The 24,582-nt window shown below is 44.4% G+C and overlaps 1 protein-coding gene across 1 annotated transcript in view; it reads right to left on the bottom strand.

Moving 5' to 3' along the window:
* Nucleotides 1–1,958: 1,958 nt before the first annotated feature.
* Nucleotides 1,959–24,582, bottom strand: part of LOC140394550 (interleukin-10-like) — a 37,455-nt gene continuing 14,831 nt past the window's right edge. Inside the window, exons 3-7 of the mRNA XM_072481908.1 lie at nt 12,419–12,583; nt 11,733–11,795; nt 10,585–10,737; nt 3,290–3,367; nt 1,959–3,205 (exon numbers count right to left, since the gene is read on the bottom strand). Of these exons, the coding sequence (XP_072338009.1) occupies nt 3,116–3,205; nt 3,290–3,367; nt 10,585–10,737; nt 11,733–11,795; nt 12,419–12,583 (549 nt within the window). The 3' untranslated portion in view covers nt 1,959–3,115. The remainder of the gene's footprint in view (nt 3,206–3,289; nt 3,368–10,584; nt 10,738–11,732; nt 11,796–12,418; nt 12,584–24,582) is intronic.

The following is a 24,582-nucleotide window of genomic DNA, read 5'->3' as shown; positions in this document are numbered from 1 at the left end:
GTGGCAGTGTCAGAGTGCACAGGTGCCAGAGTGGCACTGTCAAAGGTCAGAGCCTGGGGGGCGTGGGGTGCTAATGAAAGGAGGATGGAGGGACGAATGAAGGGCAGGAGGTTGAGGGTCAGAATATGAAGGGGCCTCTGGAGGGTTGGGGGGAGGGGGGGTCCTGGAAGGGGCTGGTGCCTAAAAGGAGGCGCGGGAATGCCTGGAAGGAGGGGGTCCTCAGTAACGGCACAGTGCGGTGTCATCACTTTGGGGAGTGTGAGATGTGCCATGTGTGCGGGGGGTGACATTGCCCATGGGGAGAGGGTGTGGGGACCATCAAGCTCACTTAGAGATCAGGGCATCCTTTCAAAATGGTGGCCCGATCTCCAGAGCCGGTCTGGCAGAGAGTTCAGCTTCCAGTGATGAAAATAATTCCGAGTGGGCGAGCCAATGGCCACACTGCACCCGCGAAGCAGCTCGCCACGGCGCAGCATGGCTAATAAAAACCGAGAGACCCCGCTCCCGGGATCTATCCAGCTCGCAACGCCTCGCGAGGTCAGACACGACCTCACGAGATGTTGCAATGTAAATCCTGGCCATTGTTGGTGGAATCACTTTTTGGCAAATCTGCGTATTAGAGCGAGACAGCTAGTCTCACTTCAATGTGCAGATTGCTGAGCTTCCTGCGGCTTGGGATTCATCCCCGAATGTTCGTTATATCAAGCTAAAAGCTAAATAAATGGAGTGATATGAAATGTAAACAAAGCATTGAATGGTATTTATTCAAACAGAATACTAGAATTCTTTTAACACAAATGAGGTAAATCAATACATTAAATAGACTGGAATAATCAATGTTCGAACCCTTTGAACATTATGGGAGTTTTTTCCTCAAACCACAAGAATTACTTTTAAATTGATATAGAGCAAACATAAAAATGTTTTGCATTCTATAGTTCCCAAATTTAATCTTCACAATATTCAGCAGCAGATATATTTCAGAAAGAGCCTGGGCTGAAAACTTTCAAAGAGATTGAGTAGCTCAAAGGGTCAACACAAATGCTACATTTTATTGTGAAACATCTAACACTGGGCTTAGTTATTTCATTCACAAACTCCCAAGTCACTGTCTCAGTTTGCAATTATCTTGAGGTAGGCTGGTTAACAAATACATGCATGAATTGTACCAACATTTACACAGATTCCTGACAGCTCTTGTGTGCACTATCCTCTGATACCACTGGGAGAACCCAAGTGAAAATAATGAATCATTTATTTATTGGTTTGCCTGCATCTGTGGACATTTGTTTTGTGTTAAAACACTGATGTGAGTATGACAGTGAAGTCAGACTGCACTGTCACACAAAAACAAAAAAGCCCTGAGCTAGAAATTCATCTCAGGCAATGCTCCAAATAGGCTGCATTGGATTGGCCGCCTGTTCGAGGCGATGTTGGCTGCAATGGAACTGACCATCGGGGCTGTGTGTAACAATATTGTCCATTTTCTTTCAGTACCTCAGATGAATTTCTAATTCCCTGTCTTTAATTGGTTAAACATTATGGGACAAGATTGTAACTCATTGAAAACCCACCCACTTAAATTGAGTAAAATCTGTCCCACTTGTGTTCAAGGTGTTCAGATGGGGGAGGTATCTGAGGATGTAGCACATCAGGTACATTTTAAACTAGCTGACAAGATAGGTTCAAATACTGCAATTACTGGAGACAATATACTATAACTTATAAAGTACACACAAGTACACTTGAACACTAATAGTATTCATACAATTTCAATAAATAGTTGAATTAAATTTGGCTGTGTCTAATGCTGCAAACTTTGAAATGGGTGTTAAAGAATTACTGATACAGTAAGAGATGGATTTATGAAGATAACTTGAAATTAAAGTAAATAAAACTCCATATTACACTCTCACAAATAGTACAAAAATATACTATTTAAATATTTTAACCATGTATTAAACTGTAGGAGTAGAATATCTTGTAAGTTATATGAACTCAGAGCAAATAGCTGATTTAAATCTATTTGTTATTCCTGAAATATTTGTAAAATAAATTGCTGATACGTCATCAAAAATAACTCTCTGTACAAATATAGAGAAAATATTCTTTGCAGTTCACATATTCACTGTGTTGAAAATTAATAATTGAATGAAATTCATTCATATATAACTTACATTTAGATTCAACAGTTTCAGGATGAATTTGAAAGGTGTAAAGTGAGGGGGACACATTTTTCAGACACAGAGTGTTTATGTCATTGTGGAGTTCCAGCACCAGCTGTTTTTCGGTGACTAATTCATTAAAGAAGAACAAAGACCAACTGAGGGTAAACTGACACTTTTGCACAAGGTGGCCGATCAAATCACATGGCACATTATGGTGGGACTCATCTATTTTTAAATAAATTTAGCATATCCAATTCACTTTTTTCAATTAAGGGGCAATTTATTGCGTGGCCAATCCACCTACCCTGCACATCTTTGGGTTGTGGGGGTGAAACCCACGCAGACGCAGGGAGAATATGCAAACTCCACACAGACAGTGACCCAAGCCGGAATCGAACCTGGGACCCTGGAGCTGTGAAGCAATTGTGCTATCCACAATGCTACCGTGCTGCCCTTGGTGGGACATTTCTGACTAACTTTAGCAGCTGGTTACAGAGTGATATTGCCTGAAAATGAAAGTTGCCAAAGTCCCAGAGGACCACAGGCTGCTCTCTACATTTTGAGAGAATGAGAGCTGACTGATGGGGATTTAACCTGAGGGTCACCACACCTCAGGTGAAGGTCACGGTTGAGAAGGCGGGGCCTTCATCAATAGCCTCAGTCAGTACGGGAATTGAACCCACGCTGCTGGCCTCGCTCCTCATCACAGACCAGCCGTCCAGCTAACTGAGCTAACCAACCCCACGCTCTCTCCTAGATTAGGTGCTGGGAATTTTTTTTATTTTAAAAGGGACAGCGAATGTTTGGAACAGTAAAGAATTTCTCAATGAGGTTATGAATTAAATAGCTTCTGAAACCGTCAAGTCTAAACATAAATATCACTTTAAATACTAGTGACTTTGTTAAATCATGAAGTATTAGTTCCTTCAAGTCAGTTCTGTTGCTTTTCAATTCATTTTCATCCTTATGTATTGCTGAAGCCAGTCAAAAAAGATGTTGAGCTCTCCTATGGCTTTGTAGACCCCTTTCTCCTGCAGCTGATAAACACGGTAGGGTTAGAGAATGAAAATTCTTTCAAATCATCTCTTCCATGATGTTTTAGTACAAAATCTCTTGCCTACCTTCTCGTAAACTTTATATATATTTTCAATATATGGACTCGGTCTGCAGTTGCACAGGTCACAGTTGAAGAATCTGTGCTGAAAGACATAAGTTTACAAATTTACTCAATTGTTTGTTGGATATCAAACAAATTACAAAACTAACATATAAGCATTTGTTTTAAATCTGACCTAGTGAGGTGTCATTTGAGGACTGTGAAGAGTGAGAATATTAACTTAATTATAATTTGTTGGTAAACATCAATGACTAGAAAGGACAATATCAGAAAAATGTGTCCAGCAATAACAGCTGTAGGTAATTTCTGTTCTGCAGTTATACAGTACTCAGCAAGATTTACTCAAACATTCAAAAGAAAATCTTCCATTTACTTTATCCATGTTTCAGGATAGTGCATTGTGTATTATATACTTTGGAAACTATCATCCCAGCAATAAACAATGAAATATACCATCTGCTCTTCACTTATGCAATGATTATTTTTGGTGACAAGTGGTTTCACTTTATATATAGCAAAGAGGTGCTATAGAGCATCGCAGAGTGAGACTCAGGGCCAGGCCCTCGCTCATGATATACACTGTAGCACCTCATCCTCAGAGATTGTTGCAGGCTAAATAATGTCATATATGAGTGCAGACGACTGTTAAAATTGGCGTGGGAATATTCTGAAAGTAAAAATTCCCATTCAGTACACAATGGGAAGTGACAGACAGGGAATCAGTGTGCTGATTGTAACAGTGTGCTGACTGTTACAGACATAGGGAATCAGTGTACTGACTGTTACAGACATAGGGAATCAGTGTGTTGTCTATTATTCTGCCTCACAATCTGACTGAATGCACTTGTCACTTATTGCTGAATCACTCAATGAAAAGAAAATAATGATTGCTCATTTTTAAAGTTGTTCAGACATCAAAAGTTTATTTCTGAAATATTGTTAAAATGCCTGAGAGCCCAGTGCTAAATCTGAATTTGTCCAAAAATGCTATTGCAAAGTTGGTTGAAACTATGTTTGATCAGATAGAATCATGAGTTACAGTTAATAAAACAACTAGGTCAGCAGTCCTTTGCTTCAAGTAAGGTCCTCAATCTGCAGCTGGTGCTGTCCCACTGAAAATTTGCATTCTTTCTTTTCACATAGACATTTTGCAAATGCGTTCTGGTTCTCTGGTTAACGGTTTTCGCAGCAACAATGGTGGTATATTCATTTAACGGCTACTTTTGTTTCACTCTGAGTTGGTGCAAATTTGGGGCTTTGTGCTTCTTTTGTGAACAATAGCTTTCAAGAGATGGGATCTACGTACGTTGACTGAACTCTGTACTAGAGGGAAATGAAAATCTTAGCTTTTGTAAATCAACTTGAACAAGAAAACATGAGCCCCATTCTCTATCCATTCACAAAGTCTGAATAACTTTATGATAAACCACATTTAAATGGAACCAGTCGAGACTGATTCCTGGGATGAAGGGTTCTAATGATGAAAGGTTGAGCAGGTTGGAGTTGGACCGATACACATTGGAGTTTGGAAGAATGAAATCTGATCTTATTGAAATATATAATAGGAGGGAACCAGACAGAGGGGTGCTGAAAGGGTTACTCCCACCCCCTAGGACAATCTAGACTTGGGTGGCAACATTTCAGATCAGGGGTCTCCCATTGAAGACAGGATTTAAGAGGAAATTCTTTGGAATTCTCTATCCTAGACAGCAGTGGAACTTGGATCACTGAGTATATTCAAGGCTGAGTTAGACAGAATTTTGGTCGACAAAGGAGCCAAGGGTGATAGTGAGGGGTCAGGCAGGAGAGTGGGGTTAAGGTCATGACCAGGTCAGCGACATTCTTATTGAAAAACGGAGCTGGATCGAGGAACCAAGTGGTGTACTGATGCTTCGATTACTTATGTTCCCATTGCCCTGTTACAAACCCAGAATAAAGTAATGTCACTTTCAAAACCTGCTAATTATTGTTTCAGAAGTGTTTCTATATCACTTCAAGGTCACAATCCCATATTTAGTTTGCAGCAAACTGCAAAAGAGCTCACATTTACAATTCTACGCAAAAATCTAGTTTTTACAATGCCAATTTCACTGACAATGTCTTCAGGTTTGTAAATTGCTGCGAGGATCTTTCTGAAATGGAGAGCTGTGCTTTTAAATCGAGCTCATTTCCTCTTCCCCATACTCCCTTCTAAATCATTCCTCCCTCTTTTCTTTGCCTTATTTCAAAGTGTCAGAAGGAATTGTGTCAGGAGCGATTGTGTCAAGAGCGATTGTGTCAGGAGCGATTGTGTCAAGAGCGATTAAAGAACAAACAAAGAACAAAGAAATGTACAGCACAGGAACAGGCCCTTCGGCCCTCCAAGCCCGTGCCGACCATACTGCCCGACTAAACTACAATCTTCTACACTTCCTGGGTCCGTATCCTTCTATTCCCATCCTATTCATATATTTGTCAAGATGCCCCTTAAATGTCCCTATCGTCCCTGCCTCCACTACCTCCTCCGGTAGTGAGTTCCAGGCACCCACTACCCTCTGCGTAAAAAACTTGCCTCGTACATCTACTCTAAACTTTGCCCCTCTCACCTTAAACCTATGCCCCCTAGTAATTGACCCCTCTACCCTGGGGAAAAGCCTCTGACTATCCACTCTGTCTATGCCCCTCATAATTTTGTATACCTCTATCAGGTCGCCCCTCAACCTCCTTCGTTCCAGTGAGAACAAACCGAGTTTATTCAATCGCTCCTCATAGCTTATGCCCTCCATACCAGGCAACATTCTGGTAAATCTCTTCTGCACCCTCTCTAAAGCCTCCACATCCTTCTGGTAGTGTGGCGACCAGAATTGAACACTATACTCCAAGTGTGGCCTAACTAAGGTTCGATACAGCTGCAACATGACTTGCCAATTCTTATACTCAATGCCCCGGCCAATGAAGGCAAGCATGCCGTATGCCTTCTTGACTACCTTCTCCACCTGTGTAGCCCCTTTCAGTGATCTGTGGACCTGTACTCCTAGATCTCTTTGACTTTCAATACTCTTGAGGGTTCTACCATTCACTGTATATTCCCTACCTGCATTAGCCCTTCCAAAATGCATTACCTCACATTTGTCCGGATTAAACTCCATCTGCCATCTCTCCGCCCAAGTCTCCAGACAATCTAAATCCTGCTGTATCCTCAGACAGTCCTCATCGCTATCCGCAATTCCACCAACCTTTGTGTCGTCTGCAAACTTACTAATCAGACCAGTTACATTTTCCTCCAAATCATTTATATATACTACAAAGAGCAAAGGTCCCAGCACTGATCCCTGTGGAACACCACTGGTCACAGCCCTCCAATTAGAAAAGCATCCCTCCATTGCTACCCTCTGCCTTCTATGGCCTAGCCAGTTCTGTATCCACCTTGCCAGTTCACCCCTGATCCCGTGTGACTTCACCTTTTGTACTAGTCTACCATGAGGGACCTTGTCAAAGGCCTTACTGAAGTCCATATAGACAACATCTACTGCCCTACCTGCATCAATCATCTTAGTGACCTCCTCGAAAAACTCTATCAAGTTAGTGAGACACGACCTCCCCTTCACAAAACCGTGCTGCCTCTCACTAATGCGTCCATTTGCTTCCAAATGGGAGTAGATCCTGTCTCGAAGAATTCTCTCCAGTAATTTCCCTACCACTGAAGTAAGGCTCACCGGCCTGTAGTTCCCGGGATTATCCCTGCCACCCTTCTTAAACAGAGGAACAACATTGGCTATTCTCCAGTCCTCCGGGACATCCCCTGAAGACAGCGAGGATCCAAAGATTTCTGTCAAGGCCTCAGCAATTTCCTCTCCAGCCTCCTTCAGTATTCTGGGGTAGATCCCATCCGGCCCTGGGGACTTATCTACCTTAATATTTTTTAAGACACCCAACACCTCGTCTTTTTGGATCACAATGTGACCCAGGCTATCTACACACCCTTCTCCAGACTCAACATCTACCAATTCCTTCTCTTTGGTGAATACTGATGCAAAGTATTCATTTAGTACCTCGCCCATTTCCTCTGGCTCCACACATAGATTCCCTTGCCTATCCTTCAGTGGGCCAACCCTTTCCCTGGCTACCCTCTTGCTTTTTATGTAAGTGTAAAAAGCCTTGGGATTTTCCTTAACCCTATTTGCCAATGACTTTTCATGACCCCTTCTAGCCCTCCTGACTCCCTGCTTAAGTTCCTTCCTACTTTCCTTATATGCCACACAGGCTTCGTCTGTTCCCAGCCTTTTAGCCCTGACAAATGCCTCCTTTTTCTTTTTGACGAGGCCTACAATATCATTCGTCATCCAAGGTTCCCGAAAATTGCCGTATTTGTCTTTCTTCCTCACAGGAACATGCCTGTCCTGTATTCCTATCAACTGACACTTGAAAGCCTCCCACATGTCAGATGTTGATTTGCCCTCAAACATCCGCCCCCAATCTATGTTCTTCAGTTCCCGCCTAATATTGTTATAATTAGCCTTCCCCCAATTTAGCACATTCATCCTCGGACCACTCTTATCCTTGTCCACCAGTACTTTAAAACTTACTGAATTGTGGTCACTGTTACCGAAATGCTCCCCTACTGAAACATCTACCACCTGGCCGGGCTCATTCCCCAATACCAGGTCCAGTACCGCCTCTTCCCTAGTTGGACTGTTTACATATTGTTTTAAGAAGCCCTCCTGGATGCTCCTTACAAACTCTGCCCCGTCTAAGCCCCTGGCACTAAGTGAGTCCCAGTCAATATTGGGGAAGTTGAAGTCTCCCATCACCACAACCCTGTTGTTTTTACTCTTTTCCAAAATCTGTCTACCTATCTGCTCCTCTATCTCCCGCTGGCTGTTGGGAGGCCTGTAGTATACCCCCAACATTGTGACTGCACCCTTCTTATTCCTGATCTCTACCCATATAGCCTCACTGCCCTCTGAGGTGTCCTCTCGCTGTATAGCTGTGATACTCTCCTGAACAAGTAGCGCAACTCCGCCTCCCCTTTTACATCCCCCTCTATCCCGCCTGAAACATCTAAATCCTGGAACGTTTAGCTGCCAATCCTGCCCTTCCCTCAACCAGGTCTCTGTAATGGCAACAACATCATAGTTCCAAGTAGTAATCCAAGCTCGAAGTTCATCTGCCTTACCCGTAATGCTCCTTGCATTAAAACATATGCACTTCAGGCCACCAGACCCGCTGTGTTCAGCAACTTCTCCCCGTCTGCTCTGCCTCAGAGCCACACTGTCCATATTCCCTAGTTCTCCCTCAACGCTCTCACCTTCTGACCTATTGCTCCCGTGCCCACGTGTCAGGAGCGATTGTGTCAGGGGGATTGTGTCAGGGGGATTGTGTCAGGGGGATTGTGTCAGGTGGGATTGTGTCAGGGGGAATTGTGTCAAGAGCGATTGTGTCAGGAGCGATTGTGTCAGGGGGATTGTGTCAGGGGGATTGTGTCAGGTGGAATTGTGTCAGGTGGGAATTGTGTCAGGTGGGAATTGTGTCAGGGGGATTGTGTCAGGGGGAATTGTGTCAGGGGTATTGTGTCAGGGGTATTGTGTCAGGGGTATTGTGTCAGGGGTATTGTGTCAGGGGAATTGTATCAGGAGGGATTGTGTCGGGGGAAATTGTGTCAGGTGGGAATTGTGTCACGGGGATTGTGTCAGGGGGAATTGTGTCAGGTGGGAATTGTGTCAGGGGGATTGTGTCAGGGGGAATTGTGTCAGGGGGAATTGTGTCAGGAGGGATTGTGTCAGGGGAATTGTATCAGGAGGGATTGTGTCGGGGGAAATTGTGACAGGAGAGATTGTGTCGGACAAAAGTCCAACTATACAAATCAGGAATTCATATACGACGTGGTCAATGAGAAGTTCAAATGAGGAAATTGGTGGAATTTCTGTGAGGTAGGAAGTTAGGTCAGAGATGAGAAAAGGACTTTACACCTCCTCACAATATTGCTAAATGCTCCACAGTCAATGAGCCAGCAGTCGCTGCTATCCAGACAAAGTCATCGAGGTCCCATGAACAGGAACAAAGTGAATGGCCATAATCTGCTTTCTGGCAGTGTTAATTGAGGAAGGGATGTTGGTCAAGACTTCAGCAGAATTTCCTGCTCTTCTTCAAATGGCGTCATGGATTCTTTTATGTTTATGAGGTCTCCGCTTAATGTCTCATCTGGAAGGTGGCATTGTTAGCCAGAGTATACTCTCAATAATGCACTGAGGCATCAGATTTGTTAATATGTTTGATCTCAGAGCCTTCCAATTGAAAAGAGACTGATCAAAATATTTTTAGAATGAATTGTTTGCCTATTGTGAAAAAAAAACTTGTTGAAGCTTTGTGTCTTGCACTAATCAGGGCATGGCACAAATACAGGTATGTGGGAAAACAACAAGTTATACTGCGTGAGAAGAGAATCCTGATTGATTGGCAAGTGGACTCTGATTGTACGAGGCATTGCCAGGGAGAATATCCCAGTTGATGGTAACTGACAGTTAACTGCCAAGCATTGTTTGAGATTCAAACCAGGCAGCTTGACCCTGATTGGTCAAAGCATTCCCCTGAGGAATGAATCTGTGAATGGCTGTCACTTATTTTGATTAGTTGAAACAGACACAATGGGAAGGATTTACTGCGCAACATGCCCGTGTTTCACGGCTACTGGGGGTGGACTGCCATTGGCCAGTGGTGGGACCTCCCTGTCCCACCGTTGTCAACAGGATTTCCTGTTCAATGCAGCTCTTGCCGCCGGCAAACCCACGGCGGGAGTGTGCTGAAAGCAGAACCAGAAGATCCCGCCTTGAACAGCCGGAATGTTCTGGCCAATGTGTGTATGTTCATTCTATCTGGAAGAACAGGGCCCATGGATTTTTACATGTAGCTTTCAGTACACACACAACAACCACACTGCGAGCCCAACTGACAATCTTAAATTGATATAAATTCTTAACACACTGAGGATTATTTAGCAAATGTTATCCAATTGCAGAATCACATCTCATGTTGGACACTATGTTATGAGTTTTGCAAGCACAGATTGCTTGGGTATGGTCTGTACCTTTCCCATTGCGAACAGCGGTTAGGATGTTCTGTTTGACACGTTTGGGACTTATGGGCTACATCCCGAGTATCACACTGGCACTGAAATTCATAGACCACATTACTCTTTCGTGTGATAGGCAAAGCATCTCTTTGGTTTGACAGAAGCATCCTGTTAGTTACCACTTGTGATGTTACTCAGTAAAGTTAAAAGCAAACGCAGTTACTGTGTAAAGACAGAAACCCAGTACTTACACATATTTGAACATTCTCCTTCAGCTCAGACAGTATGTTCCCAATTTTACTGATGTTGCTGTTGATGGATTTCTGCTGGGTCTTGGCTGCAGGGATCACAACCCTGAGGTAGAAATTCAACATTTCCTTCAAAAACTGACATCCTTCACGACCCTGAACAATTAAAACGTCACCGTCATAACCTTGCAAAGGATCATTGCACAAGTAGGAAATGACAATTCTGTCACTAAATTGGAATAATGCCACAATCTATATTCTAATTTAGAAAACATGCATTTACACAATCCTCATTTCGGACAGCCATAACTTTAAACAAAAACCTCATCTGAACAGAACATTTTAACTAATTTATTGTTAAATTCTTTTTCCTTTTTTTGACCCAATTTTAAAATGAGGAATTTCTTCCCTCAAAGTCCCTCCTCATACCAGCTGAAAAAACTAATAGGCAGATGATTAATTCCTAAGGCAATACAAATGCGCTTGCTTTATTGAAATGTGTTTGTTTATCTTCCCTGGATATTGGCTGATTTCACTGGGCTCTCTCTGACACTGTCATCTGCATATTGGATGCTTCATTCTGATTGGGGTTAGAATTTTAAAATACGCAAACGCACACTTTGATAAAGTACAGATAGGGCAGATGCACCAACTGGGAAAATCAGTGAATCCCGACTCCCACTTGCTGGAATCAGTGTTGATGACAGCTTTTTCACTGATTTACTGTCACGTGACATCTGGGGAGTGGGAGGCACCTGCTCGTGGACACAGAGGATTGGGATTATTGCCAGAAATACCATTATATCAACCCGTTTGATTCTGATTGTTTGGGCATCAGCTTTCTCTACATGCTGTCTGTTTTCCAATCGATCACACATTGAACATAACGTTCTCTGTGACTCAGCCCATCTCACTGAATAAATCAATGCACTAAAATAAGCCTATAGCCACAAATGGTTTTATTTTTGCACAGTATGTCTGCCATTATAACCTCGTTACATGCAGTCACTCAGCATAATTACCATTATTCAAAGCACATAATCACCAGCAGGAGTACAACCTACACCAGGATGTCCCTATAGTGGAATTCTGCCAATGAATTCTGTGCATGTCTAACTTTTATCAATCAATTCATGTTAAACTTTTCTCACCTTGAATCCATGATCAAGTCTGGCTCCCAGCAGTGTTATGTGAAAATTATCATCTTTCTTTTGCTATAAAAAGCAAGAAATTAATCATTACTGAAAGCAGTACTGTTTCCAGTGAGTGAGTGATGTAGATGAATAAGCACCAAGTCATTTCCAACTATGTGCTGACCAAGACTAATTACAATAAAAATTAATTTTGTGATTGACAGTCACAGTGTCAGGTTTGTGGCTTTTGTTAAAATCATTTCGGAGTAAGTGCAATCATTTTTGTTCTAATTTACCTGCAACAACATCCATATTTGTCATATTGAGTATTGCAAAGTAAAATTGAATAAATCTACATGTAAAAGTTTTGCAATTGCCGTATTATCTCAGTAAAAATACATTCCATTTGACAAACAATTGATGTCAATGCCATTGTAGCTGGTGTTGAACTGCTAGAATTACCATTATAACAACTTCAACTTTTATCTTCAAATCAAATTAAACTATTTTAATCCCAAGATACTGTTTGCAATATATTCACATGCAAGCAAACTAAAGAGCTCTAATTATTCCTGGTCACAGGCCAGTCACTGAGGCAATTGACTCTCCAGCAATGTATATATTGTCATGTACTAGACCTGCAATTTACAAAGATTGAATCATTCTCCACAACTGCACAAGATGCATTTTATTTTCATACTCACAAAATAGGCCCTGATTTTCCGATACGAAGCTCTGAGTTCTTTGAGGTGAGCAGGGAACACAGCATAGCTGAAACAGTGATCGCCCGACTGTTCTTGCCTGCAGTAACAACACTGAATGCTAATCACTGTGTACAATATAACAGTGACACACTTCATGGTTTCTGCCTAGTTTGCACAACCGTACGTTTATGTGTGCGAAAGCGTATACCTTGATTCTTTATTTATATATTTCCTGCGTGACCACTATTGGTTTCTTACTTCCTATTCAAATTTCCTGTTGGTTACATATTATTTGAGGTTACTGTCAAATTTTTAATGTCAGTCAAATTTTCCCGGCAATCTGTAGTTTCCATTGACCGCTATGAATATTGTGAAATTAAACGGCAGAATTTTGTTATATTTCACGCTGTCAATCTAACAGTCTTTCTTGTTGTTCTTTAGCACAATTAACTATTTGCTCCCTAAATAACTTTCTTACAAACCTCAATTCCTATTTTTTTGTCTGCAAACATTTCGCTTCAGTTTGGTATCATTTCAGCAAGTTTACTCTCTGTGGAGACATGGACCAGAACATATCCTACGCCACAGTTTGAGTATTTATGCAACACCAGTGTTCCCTTGAAGAGATTGTGCCAAAATGTCTTAAAGTAATGATAGAGCTCACTCCCCTTGCCTTTTCTTATACTGAAATGCACTGAATTGCCAATTATAGTTATTTTATATTGCAAATTAGGTCAAGGTGCAGCGTATGGTTTACAATAATTTTGCGTCGCACAAAGGTTTAAGACATTCATGAAAGTCATTGGTTTAAAGTGAAAATTGTTGAATGTATTTGATCATAAGTTATGATATGTTTTGAATTGTGGAGCAACATTTTATTCCTTTAACAGTAAACAGTGATAAACAGCTTTAATAATTGAGATAATACACGATAAAGGAAACAATTGATTCAGATTCTTCTTCGTAAAGTAATTTCTTAATTTCTGATGTGCAAATATAATGGAAATCTCTAATGTATTAAACTGTCGATCATGGTGGAGGCTCTGAAACAGGGCTGTTCCTGGATTGTGGGACAATGATAAGATATGTCTGTATTATTCTTGATTGAGACATGTTCGACACACTAAAAAGTAACTCGATTGAAGCTACTCTACCACAAAACCACCAATCGACAATTTTACGAATCATAGAAAATGTTATCTAAAGGTACCACTCATCACCTCTTTTTTTCTTTTCCTTTTTTGAAATTTTGCCTCGCGATAACCTTTTTTGCCTTGACTTTGTAGATTTTAAGAAAGTTCTGACGTTAGTGTTTGGACTTGTGCTCTGCTCCATGACTTAGTGGAACTGGCATCATTAGATCTGTCACACACTCTTGTAAACACAGGCACGTGTTAGAGATTGCAATGTTGATTGCAAACTAAAAATCAACTTTAAGTGAAACAAGTCATTATTTTTCTCTTTGAGCATTTAGTCTTAATTCTTAATGTTGAAACAAGATATTAGTGTCTTGGCGTGGAGTAAAGTTTGCAGAATGGTCCACACATTAGTGATGATATATGATAATTAATCGCTCAGCATTGACAATAACTGCTGACCTGCAGAAAGATGTGAAGTTGCTTTCTTAAAACTCGTAATCACCCCAATGGAAAACAGGATTTCAGCTTTTGATTGACTCATGTTGTCCATGTCAACTTCTTCTCCCCCCCCCCCCCCCCCCAACCACCCCTTGAGGACATATCGAAGTAGTGACTGTATTGCTCAGCGATAACACATACGAGATACACTTCATATTGTCCTATTTTAGTTCGAGAACATGCTTGTTGCTTAATCTGGTAAAACACTGGCTTCCCTTTAGCCAAATGCCAGACAAATCATGTGCTGCAGATCAAATGTCTTTCTCGCAATCACACTGCCACCCAGTGAACACAAGCAGGGAACTGAACAGGCCCACAATCTTTTAAGGCTGCCTTAATGACCTTGATAACACATTTTTGCAAATTCAATTCATTTCATATTGCGATGAATGGAACAATGCAAGGGGCTGGTTTAGCTCAGTGGGCTAAACAGCTGGCTTGTAAAGCAGAACAAGTCCAGCAGCAAGGGTTCAATTCTCATTCCAGCCTCCCCGAACAAGCGCCGGAATGTGGCAACTAGGGGCTTTTCACAGTAACTTCATTGAAGCCTACTTGTGACAATGAGTGATTATTATTATTAATCGATGCCCCAATAATCTGTAGACCTGAGGAACACCCTAAATTGGCCTTGGGACCTACTTAAATATGATTTGTGGAGTGACTCTCAGCCAGATCCTGGGAGAGGCAGAAATAATTGGGGGAGAATGACGCAACAGTGAGAAATTGATCATGGATTGGCAGCTGGAAGGGGCTGATGGTCTTTGCTGCGAAGACTGCACCAGCTGACTCCTCATTCAATTAAGTGTTTTTGTGTAACTGACTTACCTTTTTGATGGCAGTTTCCAGGGAGATTCCTTCAAGGACTGGGCAGCACGGTAGCTTAGTGGTTAGCACAGTTGCTTCACAGCTCCAGGGTCCCAGGTTCGATTCCCCGCTGGGTCACTGTCTGTGCGGAGACTGCACGTTCTCCCCGTGTGTGCGTGGGTTTCCTCCGGGTGCTCCGGTTTCCTCGCACAGTCCAAAGATGTGGTTAGATGGATTAGACATGGTAAATTGCCCTTAGTGTCCAAAATTGGGGTTACTGGGTTATGGGGATAGAGTCGAGGTAGGGTGCTCTTTCCAAGGGCCGCTGCAGACTCGATGGGCCGAATGGCCTCCTTCTGCACTGTAAATTCTATGAAATCTATAACTGCTGGTTAGGCCTGGCCTTGGCTGTACTGAGGGCATACCAAGTTTGCAAAGGAGAGCTCAAACAGGGATTACGCTTTTTATTTGCGTCTGCAAATGGTCCAATGCTTGCTTTTGGCCTATGCCTCACATTCAGCTGTAAAGATGTACTTTCACAGACTTCATTAGTGAACACAAATAGTATTCATGAATAAGAATTGTACAACAGCCTCATGGCTGTACAACAGCCTCATGGCTGTATCTACTCTCTGCCGAGGAACCTCTCTCCCCATGGGTGTGATTCTACACTCTGAGTCCCGATTGGTTATACAGGCCATGTGACCCTTATTCAGCTGTGCTGCCCTTAAAGAGAAATTTACCACAGCCCGCACCCTTTAAGTTCTTTATTCAATTTTTAGTAACTAATTCACTCTATCCTAAATATTGGGAACGATCTACTCGAATGGGGTCAGAGTCCCACAGCGCGCGATTAGCCAAGTGTCTCCCGGCGCTCGGAGTGCTGTGAAACACCAGGGTATTCGACGGCTATTCAGGTAGATCAGGAGCCTCAGCGGGGAACGCACAACCAAGACGTCACACTCAGTCGAGTTTTCTGCACTGAGGTGCTCCACTCGCTGGAACTCCTCCGTGAAGCGAGAGATCGGGACACCATTTAAAAATGGCGTCCTGATCTCTCGACTCCCAATCACGACCCCCGAAGCTCCTCCAAGCCCCAACTCACCTATTAGGGACTCTCTCAGGCCCCCCACCCCCCACACCTGGGAGGGCACTCCTGGGCCCGATCCCCATCATGCAGAAAATGTCAGCATGGTACCTTGGCAGTGTCAGGCTAGCACCCAGGTAGCACTGCTGGAGTGCCAGGCTGGAAGTTTCAGGGTGTCCAGGTGGTCCCAGCAGTGCCAGAGGACAAGTCCCAGGGGGCCTCCAATCCCCTGGGACATCCCTACACGTGCCATTCTGTCTGCCCCCCCCCCCCTTCTAGAGAGCAGTACTGAATGGCACTTGCCCAAGGTCTCCGAGGCGAGGGGGTTAGAGCCCATGCTTGGTTTGATCTCGGGAATGCAAATTACAGTGAGACTAGCTGTCTCAGTGATTTTTCTTCATCACTGGGGAGCCGAACTCTCTGCCAGACTGTCTCCTCAGAGACATTTGAAAGGATGTCCTGGTCTCTAAATGAGCTTAGGGCCCCCTAAACCCCCCCCCCCCCTCCCATCCATGGCCAACATCATTCCCCACACACATGGGCATTATCCACCCCTCCCCCCCAAGTGTGCATCAACCATGAGCAAAAACATTGTGTCCAGGAATGCGCCAACATATCGATATGGATTTGTACCCGTGCCAGTCAGACCAATCCCAAGGGGGCAGTGGGGCTATAACAGGCAACGTATGTTGCAGTTGGCACTGTTAGCAGTGCTTGACTAGCTTCTTGATATCAATGTCAATGCCAGGCACCACACATCACTCCTGGCAGCATCATCATCTTAGAGGGGCCAGGTTGAGTGCTATGTAACTCAGTGAGGAGCAGCTCACTGCCTGGTACAGGAACAGCTACTCTTGGTACAGGAACAGCTACTCTTGCTCCTCAGAGTTTGATGCTATCCTGGAAATTCAATTCATTCTTGCAGGTAAAGACTAACATCATTTCCTCGTAAACTGGCTCATTTACCCATCCTCTCAGTATTCTGTCTCTCACTTTGGACAGAGGTGGATCTCGATTGGTGCAGTTCCTGATCTGCTTCGCCGAGACGGGCAATTTGTCAAAAGGATTTGATGCCATGAAGATTTCTTGTGGTACTGGAGTATATGCTATACTTTCTTACAGGGGTAGGTGGCTAAGGATCTCTTCATTCACTATGTATGTTCCAGATTGGTGCTGGAAAGTATATTCATAGACGGACAGAATTAACGGTCATTATTGAGTTCTCGTTGTGGCGATCGGTGGGATAGCCATGGTGATGTGTTGACCGTGTAAGTACTGGTGTAATTTATTGATACCAAAGAGTATTGATAGTTTCTATTTCTTGATTTGTGAGCAGTCTGTTTCGGCCTCTGAGGGTTCTTGTCACATACCCTGTCGGCCTTTCAGAGTTGAGTCCATCTCATGGGACCGCACTGCACCAACACCGTATGGAGAGGCATCGCAGGTCAATATCAGCTTTCTACATGGGTCAAAATTATGAACAGGTTTGAGGAGTGCAGCAATTACTTAACTCTGTTGAAAGCTTCCTCCTGGGGAGAGTTCCAGGACCAATGATGGTGTTTCTTTAGCAGAATCTGCACAGGGGCCAATACCGTCGATTAATTTGATTAAAAAACGGCCATAGTAATTTACCTACCCCCTCCAAGTGGGGCAAGCGTCTCCTTCACCACCTTGACCTTGTAAATGTAAATGACCATGAGATGTAATCCTTGTGCGTCCACACAGTGCCCCAGGTAGGTCACCTCAGTGGCTTGAAAGATGCATTCTTTTTCTGGACGTGAACCCCAGCCTCCTGTAATTTTGTCAGATGGTCGGCCTATGTTGATCCAGTTATAAGGACATCAGGAAGGTAGACTACAACTCACGGTAGCCCCTGTAGCAGATTCGCTATTGTCCTTTGGAATAGTTCACATGCTGAAGACACGGCAAAATGCTGATGGGACTGGAACAAACCTTTGTGTGTTTATCGTGACCTACCCCCGGCAAGTGTTATCTATCTCAAGTTGCAGATATCAGTTGTGTGACTCATATCCAGCTTTGTGTTAGATTGATCTCCTGCCAGCTTTGCACACAGATCTTCAAATTGCAGGATTGGATATTTATCCAGTTTGGTGGCCTAATTAAAATGCTGATGGTCTGGTTTCAATAGGGGAGTATCGATGCTGCCATCTCCAAAAAATTAACTGGCTGGATAAGGTTTTCCGATCAACATCCTGGGGGTTACCATTGATCAGCAACTGAACTGGACTAGCCACATTAATACTGTGGATACAAGAGCACGTCAAAGGCTAGGAATCCTGCGGAGAGTAACTCACCTCCTAACCCCCCAGAGCCTATCTACAAGGCACAAGTCAGGAGTGTAATGGAATACTCCCCATTTGCCTGGATGAGTGTAGTTCCAAGAACATCCAAGAACTCAACACCATCCAACACAAAGCAGCCAGCTTGATTGCTCCACCTTCCACAAACATTCAAACTCTCCACCATCGATGAACAGCGGCAGCCGTGTGTACCATCTTACAAGATGCATTGCAGTAACTCACCAAGATTCCTTAGTCCACACCTTCCAACCCCACGACCACTCCCATCTAGAAGGACAAGAGCAGCAGATACCTGGGAACCCCACCACCTGGAGGTTCCCCTCCAAGTCACTCATCACCCTGACTTGGAAATATATCGCCGTACCTGGGTCAAATTCCGGGAACTCCCTTCCTAACAGCACAGTGGGTGTATCTACACCTCAGGGACGTCAGCGGTTCAACAAGGCAACTCACCATCAACTTGTGAAGGGCAACTAGGGATGGGCAATAAATGCTGGCCCAACCAGCAACGCCCAGATCCCGTAAAAGGAATTATTAAGAACCGGTTTAACTGAATATCCACTTTCTCCTGTGAGGTATATAATGCCGGTCTTGCCATAAAGAATCTGGTGTCGTCTCTGATCGTATCTGTAGCCCTCTAACTTTGCCTAATTCATCACAAAGGCACTATCGTATTTCTTTGTCAGTTCGGGCAGTCCCCGTCTCTCACTTGAAAGACTCGGCCCAATTCAACTTGATTTCTTTAAACGAATCGTAGCTGAGAAGGCTACGTTCTTCACCCTATTGTCATTGGAAGCTGGGTAGTCTGTTGTCCAAAGCTTACAGAGACCATTGTGGTGACTTTTGTTTCTATTATTTCTCCCCGGTAAGCTCTTCACGTTCAATGTTTGGACTCCCTCTCTTAGATACTGAAATGTCTGCTTGCCCATCGCAGTGGCCCCGTATCCATGTCCATCTTGAGAGGCTTCCTATTTACTCGGACTTTACAGCAATAGGTTCTATCTAGTCTGTTTTTTAGGTCAAACAGAGAGTGACTACCAGAATCACTGGTGCTGGGCTCTTCCGCATTGCATACGTGTATCACCTTGATTGACGGATCACTCGCCAATCTGACTTTGCTCTGCACTGCTTTATCAAATGTCCTCTTTTAAGACAATAAAAACACTCAGCCTCCTTAAACCAACACGATTCAGGAGTGTGGTCTCCTCCACATTGGTAACATTCCCCTAAACTGACTGATTGCCAATTCTGTACCTTTTTGTTTTGTTAGTGACTGAAATTGTTTCCCGCTTTGCAGCTGTTTCAGTGCCGTAGCTGGTTGCAGGTTCCTGCCCAGCAGGTGAACAGCACCATTTTGTGTGCTCTGCAGCTCCTATGCACCTGTTTCAGTGCTTTCCCTGACCAACAAAGAAATGTACAGCACAGGAACAGGCCCTTCGGCCCTCCAAGCCCGTGCCGACCATACTGCCCGACTAAACTACAATCTTCTACACTTCCTGGGTCCGTATCCTTCTATTCCCATCCTATTCATATATTTGTCAAGATGCCCCTTAAATGTCCCTATCGTCCCTGCCTCCACTACCTCCTCCGGTAGTGAGTTCCAGGCACCCACTACCCTCTGCGTAAAAAACTTGCCTCGTACATCTACTCTAAACTTTGCCCCTCTCACCTTAAACCTATGCCCCCTAGTAATTGACCCCTCTACCCTGGGGAAAAGCCTCTGACTATCCACTCTGTCTATGCCCCTCATAATTTTGTATACCTCTATCAGGTCGCCCCTCAACCTCCTTCGTTCCAGTGAGAACAAACCGAGTTTATTCAATCGCTCCTCATAGCTTATGCCCTCCATACCAGGCAACATTCTGGTAAATCTCTTCTGCACCCTCTCTAAAGCCTCCACATCCTTCTGGTAGTGTGGCGACCAGAATTGAACACTATACTCCAAGTGTGGCCTAACTAAAGTTCTATACAGCTGCAACATGACTTGCCAATTCTTATACTCAATGCCCCGGCCAATGAAGGCAAGCATGCCGTATGCCTTCTTGACTACCTTCTCCACCTGTGTAGCCCCTTTCAGTGATCTGTGGACCTGTACTCCTAGATCTCTTTGACTTTCAATACTCTTGAGGGTTCTACCATTCACTGTATATTCCCTACCTGCATTAGCCCTTCCAAAATGCATTACCTCACATTTGTCCAGGTTAAACTCCATCTGCCATCTCTCCGCCCAAGTCTCCAGACAATCTAAATCCTGCTGTATCCTCAGACAGTCCTCATCGCTATCCGCAATTCCACCAACCTTTGTGTCGTCTGCAAACTTACTAATCAGACCAGTTACATTTTCCTCCAAATCATTTATATATACTACAAAGAGCAAAGGTCCCAGCACTGATCCCTGTGGAACACCACTGGTCACAGCCCTCCAATTAGAAAAGCATCCCTCCATTGCTACCCTCTGCCTTCTATGGCCTAGCCAGTTCTGTATCCACCTTGCCAGTTCACCCCTGATCCCGTGTGACTTCACCTTTTGTACTAGTCTACCATGAGGGACCTTGTCAAAGGCCTTACTGAAGTCCATATAGACAACATCTACTGCCCTACCTGCATCAATCATCTTAGTGACCTCCTCGAAAAACTCTATCAAGTTAGTGAGACACGACCTCCCCTTCACAAAACCGTGCTGCCTCTCACTAATACGTCCATTTGCTTCCAAATGGGAGTAGATCCTGTCTCGAAGAATTCTCTCCAGTAATTTCCCTACCACTGAAGTAAGGCTCACCGGCCTGTAGTTCCCGGGATTATCCCTGCCACCCTTCTTAAACAGAGGAACAACATTGGCTATTCTCCAGTCCTCCGGGACATCCCCTGAAGACAGCGAGGATCCAAAGATTTCTGTCAAGGCCTCAGCAATTTCCTCTCCAGCCTCCTTCAGTATTCTGGGGTAGATCCCATCCGGCCCTGGGGACTTATCTACCTTAATATTTTTTAAGACACCCAACACCTCGTCTTTTTGGATCACAATGTGACCCAGGCTATCTACACCCCCTTCTCCAGGCTCAACATCTACCAATTCCTTCTCTTTGGTGAATACTGATGCAAAGTATTCATTTAGTACCTCGCCCATTTCCTCTGGCTCCACACATAGATTCCCTTGCCTATCCTTCAGTGGGCCAACCCTTTCCCTGGCTACCCTCTTGCTTTTTATGTAAGTGTAAAAAGCCTTGGGATTTTCCTTAACCCTATTTGCCAATGCCTTTTCATGACCCCTTCTAGCCCTCCTGACTCCTTGCTTAAGTTCCTTCCTACTTTCCTTATATGCCACACAGGCTTCGTCTGTTCCCAGCCTTTTAGCCCTGACAAATGCCTCCTTTTTCTTTTTGACGAGGCCTACAATATCACTCGTCATCCAAGGTTCCCGAAAATTGCCGTATTTATCTTTCTTCCTCACAGGAACATGCCTGTCCTGTATTCCTTTCAACTGACACTTGAAAGCCTCCCACATGTCAGATGTTGATTTGCCCTCAAACATCCGCCCCCAATCTATGTTCTTCAGTTCCCGCCTAATATTGTTATAATTAGCCTTCCCCCAATTTAGCACATTCATCCTCGGACCACTCTTATCCTTGTCCACCAGTACTTTAAAACTTACTGAATTGTGGTCACTGTTACCGAAATGCTCCCCTACTGAAACATCTACCACCTGGCCGGGCTCATTCCCCAATACCAGGTCCAGTACCGCCCCTTCCCTAGTTGGACTGTTGACATATTGTTTTAAGAAGCCCTCCTGGATGCTCCTTACAAACTCTGCCCCGTCTAAGCCCCTGGCACTAAGTGAGTCCCAGTCAATATTGGGGAAGTTGAAGTCTCCCATCACCACAACCCTGTTGTTTTTACTCTTTTCCAAAATCTGTCTACCTATCTGCTCCTCTATCTCCCGCTGGCTGTTGGGAGGCCTGTAGTATACCCCCAACATTGTGACTGCACCCTTCTTATTCCTGATCTCTACCCATATAGCCTCACTGCCCTCTGAGGTGTCCTCTCGCTGTATAGCTGTGATACTCTCCTGAACAAGTAGCGCAACTCCGCCTCCCCTTTTACATCCCCCTCTATCCCGCCTGAAACATCTAAATCCTGGAACGTTTAGCTGCCAATCCTGCCCTTCCCTCAACCAGGTCTCTGTAATGGCAACAACATCATAGTTCCAAGTAGTAATCCAAGCTCTAAGTTCATCTGCCTTACCCGTAATGCTCCTTGCATTAAAACATATGCACTTCAGGCCACCAGACCCGCTGTGTTCAGCAACTTCTCCCTGTCTGCGCTGCCTCAGAGCCACACTGTCCCTATTCCCTAGTTCTCCCTCAATGCTCTCACCTTCTGACCTATTGCTCCCGTGCCCACCCCCCTGCCATACTAGTTTAAACCCTCCCGTGTGACACTAGCAAACCTCGCGGCCAGGATATTTATGCCTCTCTGGTTTAGATGCAACCCGTCCATCTTATACAGGTCACACCTGCCCCGGAAGAGCTCCCAGTGGTCCAGATAAAAGAAACCCTCCCTCCTACACCAGCTGTTTAGCCACGTGTTTGTCTGCTCTATCTTCCTATTTCTAGCCTCACTGGCACGTGGCACAGGGAGTAATCCCGAGATTACAACCCTCGAGGTCCTGTCTTTTAACTTTCTGCCTAGCTCCCTGAACTCCTGCTGCAGGACCTCATGCCCCTTCCTGCCTATGTCGTTAGTACCAATATGTACAACGACCTCTGCCTGTTTGCCCTCCCCCTTCAGGATTCCCTCTACCCGTTCGGAGACATCCTGGACCCTGGCACCAGGGAGGCAACATACCATCCTGGAGTCTCTTTCACGTCCACAGAAGCACCTATCTGTGCCCCTGACTATAGAGTCCCCTATAACTATTAATCTTCTGCGTTTTGACCCTCCCTTCTGAACATCAGAGCCAGCCGTGGTGCCACTGCTCTGGCTGCTGCTGTTTTCCCCTGATAGGCTATCCCCCCCGACAGTATCCAAAGGGGTATATCTGTTCGAGAGGGGGACAACCACAGGGGATTCCTGCACTGACTGCCTGCCCTTTCTGGTGGTCACCCATTTCTCTGCCTGCACCTTGGGTGTGACCACACTTACATAACTGCGATCTATGACGCTTTCCGCCACCTGCATGCTCCTAAGTGCATCCAATTGCTGCTCCAACCGAACCATGCGGTCTGTGAGGAGCTGCAGTTGGGTGCACTTTCTGCAGATGAAGCCATCCGGGACGCTGGAAGCCTCCCGGACCTGCCACATCTCACAGTCAGAGCACAGCACCCCTCTAACTGACATTGCGTCAATTAATTAAAATTAAAATTTGTCTTTTTTTTTTTTAAATACTTTTTTTAAATTTCAAAGTTACTGTCAACTATCTGTTTCCTAGCACTAGATTTCTAATAGAAATGCGATAGCTAACTATAATATTCTCCGATCTCTGGCTTAGATATCCTCTAAATTATAATTAAGTTATTATGTTTAATTAGTTCCCAAATACTCAAAAAAATTTAGGTTAGAATCCCAACCAGCCACTCAGGTCACAGCTTTTCTGTGATGTCACTTCAGTTTCCCCCCGACACACACAATTTGAAAAACAGGTATAAAAGTAAAAATCACTTGCTTACCTTCTGAGATGTTCTCAGGTTCTCTCGCTGACAGAGACTGCTCCTCCACCTCCAATCCTTGACCTGCACAATGCTAATAATATAATAATATAATATGGCACTTACCTTACACCAATGGGTCTTATTATTAGGTTAGAGGAGGAGGGCGGGTGGGAGACACTACACGTGTAGTGTCTCGGGTTTCCTCTCCACCAGAATTTATTGGTTGGGGGGGGGGGGGGGGGGGGGGACTTGCCAGAGGTCGAACTTCCGGTTCCCGCCGAAATCCAAAGGGCTGCTCCTGTAAAGGTAAGTGCTTTTAAACTAACTACTCACCTCCCAGAAGGCCCCTGCGCACCGCTGCCGCCGAAATCCAAAGGGCTGCTCCTGTAAAGGTAAGTGCTTTTAAATTCACTACTCACCTCCAAGAAGGCCCCTGCGCACCGCTGCCGCCGAAATCCAAAGGGCTGCTCCTGTAAAGGTAAGTGCTTTTAAATTCACTACTCACCTCCAAGAAGGCCCCTGCGCACCGCTGCCGCCGAAATCCAAAGGGCTGCTCCTGTAAAGGTAAGTGCTTTTAAATTCACTACTCACCTCCAAGAAGGCCCCTGCGCACCGCTGCCGCCGAAATCCAAAGGGCTGCTCCTGTAAAGGTAAGTGCTTTTAAACTAAC

This window comes from Scyliorhinus torazame, chromosome 17 (genome assembly GCF_047496885.1).
Source record: "Scyliorhinus torazame isolate Kashiwa2021f chromosome 17, sScyTor2.1, whole genome shotgun sequence".
Lineage (NCBI taxonomy): Eukaryota > Metazoa > Chordata > Chondrichthyes > Carcharhiniformes > Scyliorhinidae > Scyliorhinus > Scyliorhinus torazame.
The sequence above is the reverse complement of the archived record's forward strand: the minus strand, read 5'-3'. Positions and strand labels throughout refer to the sequence as shown.